The sequence below is a fragment of the Austrofundulus limnaeus genome, unplaced genomic scaffold (assembly GCF_001266775.1).
Source record: "Austrofundulus limnaeus strain Quisiro unplaced genomic scaffold, Austrofundulus_limnaeus-1.0 Scaffold66, whole genome shotgun sequence".
NCBI lineage: Eukaryota > Metazoa > Chordata > Actinopteri > Cyprinodontiformes > Rivulidae > Austrofundulus > Austrofundulus limnaeus.
In genome coordinates this window covers 566,652-570,196 of record NW_013952468.1, presented here as the reverse complement: position 1 = coordinate 570,196, position 3,545 = coordinate 566,652, and the positions used below count along the sequence as shown (strand labels likewise).

Genomic DNA, 3,545 nt, shown 5'->3' with positions numbered 1-3,545 from the left:
TGGTCGACCAAGGACCCGGCCCCCGAATTGGGACACAGCCACTGAGGGGAATCAAAACAACAACTGCCATGGAGCAGTAGAAAGACTGCTGGACATCAGAGACATCTTTCAGCTGATCATTTTAAAATCTTGCGGTGTGAACCAGGCATTAATGTTCGACTGGGGTTTGGTATGAAACAAGTTAAAAAGATGAGAGACGCCTACCGTTTTCTTCTTCTTCAGCAGAAACGAAAGTTGGACAGAAGCAGACAGGATATCCACATGAAGCACAACTGGATTAACTTTCTGTCCTACAGTGAGTTTAGAGTCTGGAAAACACACAAAACACACAGTAATTACAAATGTGAGGAGCTTCCAAACTTACTTGGGATTACTACAGAGGGCTTAGTGACATTTGTTGAAGAGGCTGAAACAGTACAGATCATTAGAACCAAAGATCAAATTAGCTAAACCAAAGCTAGTAGTGTTAGCAGTTCAGTACGTACCCGCCATGTGATGCTTATCAGCAAGAAAAGTGGCACCTCTCAGGTCGTCGGACTTAAAAGTGGCTTTGTTTTCCGTCACACTTTCCACTGTGAGCGTCAGCCTCTGACCAACAGACAGAGCCGCCAGCTGTTGCCGGAGTTCTCCTCCATCTGGAGTTCAACACAAACAGGAGAGGTCAGACACCTAAACAAGCCTTCAACCAATAAATTCCGTCATAACAAAAATAAAAAATGGGTTTTCAGTACAAACCAGTTCACCGCCCAGCTCTAATCGAGGACTTACAGGTATTTCATTTCTTATTAGCCTGCAGGCTAATAACTGTCTCTGACTCCATTCACAGATAGAAACACCTCAGACGTACCTCTGACAGCCAACATCTCATTCACGGCTCGTCTCTCCTGCAGTCCGTTAATCAGTCGGGTTTGTGCGTCTCCTCCTGGAGTTAAAACRTCCGACGGCCTTAAAGTGACCAGAAATCTGTGCTTCTCCTCGTCCAGGTTGGTCACTTTAGCAACGACGGTCTGACCCAGCTGGAAGGCGGTCACCGTGTCCTTGAGGAACTTGTCCGACATGACCTAAAAACACGAATACTTCAAACCCAGTTCAATAAATGGRAAATACACACCGTTTCCTTTTCAGCTTTTTACTCACTGATTTGGGAGCGAGACCAATGAGACCGTACGGGAACTCTACAAAAACGCCGTAGGACATGATGTTTTTGATCCAGCCGAACAGCTGCATGCCAACTGTGACCTCTGAGAAATCTGTGGCGACGATCCCCTCCTCCAGCGACCACCGCACTGTCGGCTTCTTGGTGAGCATCTTTAAATAAGCAGCAGCTCAGGAAAAACWAACGAAAGGATTTATCATTCTGAGACGTAGGCGGAGGTCAAACCTGAAGCTTTGCCTCTAACAAAAAGGATACAACATTCTGCTTGTTTTTGTTGAAGCAGACGAGGTTCGAGATGAGGTCGCCCTCCTGAAGGTTCTCCCACAGCAAGGAGCAGTTGGACATGTGATCAGAAAGGTGCACTGTGGGAACTACGGCGTGGATCTCATCAGGAAGGATGGAGACCTCCAGACCGTTGGCCAACTTTTTTACCAGCTTGGCTTCTAACCTCTGCATCAAAAACACAGCAGTAAGTAAGTAAAGTAAAGTTTTATTTATATAGTGCCTTTCACAGAAATAAATTCACAAGGTGCTGTACATTCAGGAAAGTGGGGAGAGGGCAGTTAAGAAACACCCATTCAAGAAGAAATACAAGGCAAACACGGGGGAACAGGAGAAACAGGTCATGCAGCAAACAAAGTTGTGCTACCTTTAACAACAGAAAAACTAAAAACCACATAAGGTAAGATGAAAAAAAGAACATGCAGTGACAAGAAATGAGACATTTTTGATCCACTGAGATGAATAAAAGGAAAAAAAATGCCTTCACCACACCTTTCCAATTTCGACGTCTAACTGAGGTTTGATGTCTTCCTCTGGCTCTCCTTGGGCTACGTCCTTAAACGACAGCAACATCTTCGCCTTCTCCGGGTCACACTGAAGAACTTTAGCCTTTAAAACCTGAAGCACAACCAGAAAACCACCTTCAAGTCTGGCTCCAACGCACAAAATCAACCCAACTCATTTCTCCACGTTTTATAACCTGTCCAACATAGAAGATCTCCTTGGGATTGATGGGCTCCGTGCTGAGCTCGGTGAGCGGCACCAAACCCTTGACGTCATTGTAGAAGCGAACGATGCAGCCGAAGTCTTTGACGCACACGATGACACCGTGGGAGACGCGACCTGGACGGGCGTCGGTGTAACTCAGGAACRGCGGCAGGGAGCTCTCGATCAGCGCCTTCTTCCTGCTCAGGTACATCTTCTTATTGTCTGCATCGACTGTCAGCACCTGAGGGCACAGATCCACAGACACACACTGAAGCCTGCTCAAACACCGGACACTGTTTGTGTTTTGCTTCTGTGGGCTTTTAATGGAAACCGTACTAACCCGACATTTAACCTTCATTCCCTCCGTGTATTTCTTCTCTGGGTTCTTGAGGATGATGTCAGAGAGGTGAGTCCGAGGTACCAGACCTTTAATGTTATCAGAMACATAAACCACCATCCCATAACTCAGGAGGCTTGAAACCGTCCCCTTTGAAGGAGACAAACACAGGACAGAATGAGACACACAGAAGCGAAAAAAATATATACATAATTTTTTCGCCATATATAAACAAAGCATTTTGTGCAATTTAAAGCWTTGCAACCAGGGCTTCAATTACTATTTTTATTTAAACATTGAAGTGAGGATTYGTTCTTACCTCTATAATCTGACCGGCATGAAAATCTGAATATTTGTAAAAAGGTTTCTCAATCAGACTCCTGCAATTTAAAACAAAGGACGTCAGCTCATCGAAGCAATAATAGAGGTTGTATGTGGAACACAAAGAAAGGCTGAGCTGCTGCTGCTGCATACTTTCTCAAAGTTACAAAATGAATCTGATCGATGAGGCTGAAGTCCATGATCCGACAGGTGTGCTCTGGCATCGCAAACACTTTGTTTTCATCGGCTTCTTTGTAGGACTCCTTCAGGTGGTTCCTCTGTCAAAACAGATGATAAAATTACATCAGAGCCAGAAAACGTATTACAATGTTCACACTAGGGTTGGGCGACTTAGGCAAAAAAATAAAATAAAATAAAATAAAATAAAATAAAATATTAATCTAGATTAATTGTGGTATTTAGCTAGCCTGGCCCTTGCCTTCCTACGCAGCTCCGCTCAATTCTAGTTTCCCTTCACTGCTCCGTCTGGGACTTCTCCCATTGACAAGGATTTCGCTGGCAGATTTTTAGCCGGGCCAATCAGAGAAGAGAACGTCAATTTTCTGCGCAGTGTCTGCTTGTAGTTTATTTTACCTGGGCCAATCAGCAAACAGAAGGAGGAGTTTTGAACGACGCTGACATTCTGCGCAGTGTCTGCTTGTAGTTTGTTTCACCTGGGCCAATCAACAAACAGAAGGAGGAGTTTTGAACGACGCTGACATTCTGCGCAGTGTCTGCAAG

The 3,545-nt window shown here is 44.8% G+C and overlaps 1 protein-coding gene across 1 annotated transcript in view; it reads right to left on the bottom strand.

Moving 5' to 3' along the window:
- Window positions 1-3,545, bottom strand: part of pdcd11 (programmed cell death 11) — a gene marked incomplete at its 5' end in the record, with an annotated part of 15,217 nt that overhangs the window by 10,082 nt on the left and 1,590 nt on the right. Inside the window, 10 exon segments of the mRNA XM_014010217.1 lie at window positions 205-308; window positions 486-635; window positions 848-1,061; window positions 1,138-1,308; window positions 1,412-1,606; window positions 1,931-2,056; window positions 2,139-2,387; window positions 2,487-2,633; window positions 2,803-2,863; window positions 2,958-3,082. Of these exon segments, the coding sequence (XP_013865671.1) occupies window positions 205-308; window positions 486-635; window positions 848-1,061; window positions 1,138-1,308; window positions 1,412-1,606; window positions 1,931-2,056; window positions 2,139-2,387; window positions 2,487-2,633; window positions 2,803-2,863; window positions 2,958-3,082 (1,542 nt within the window).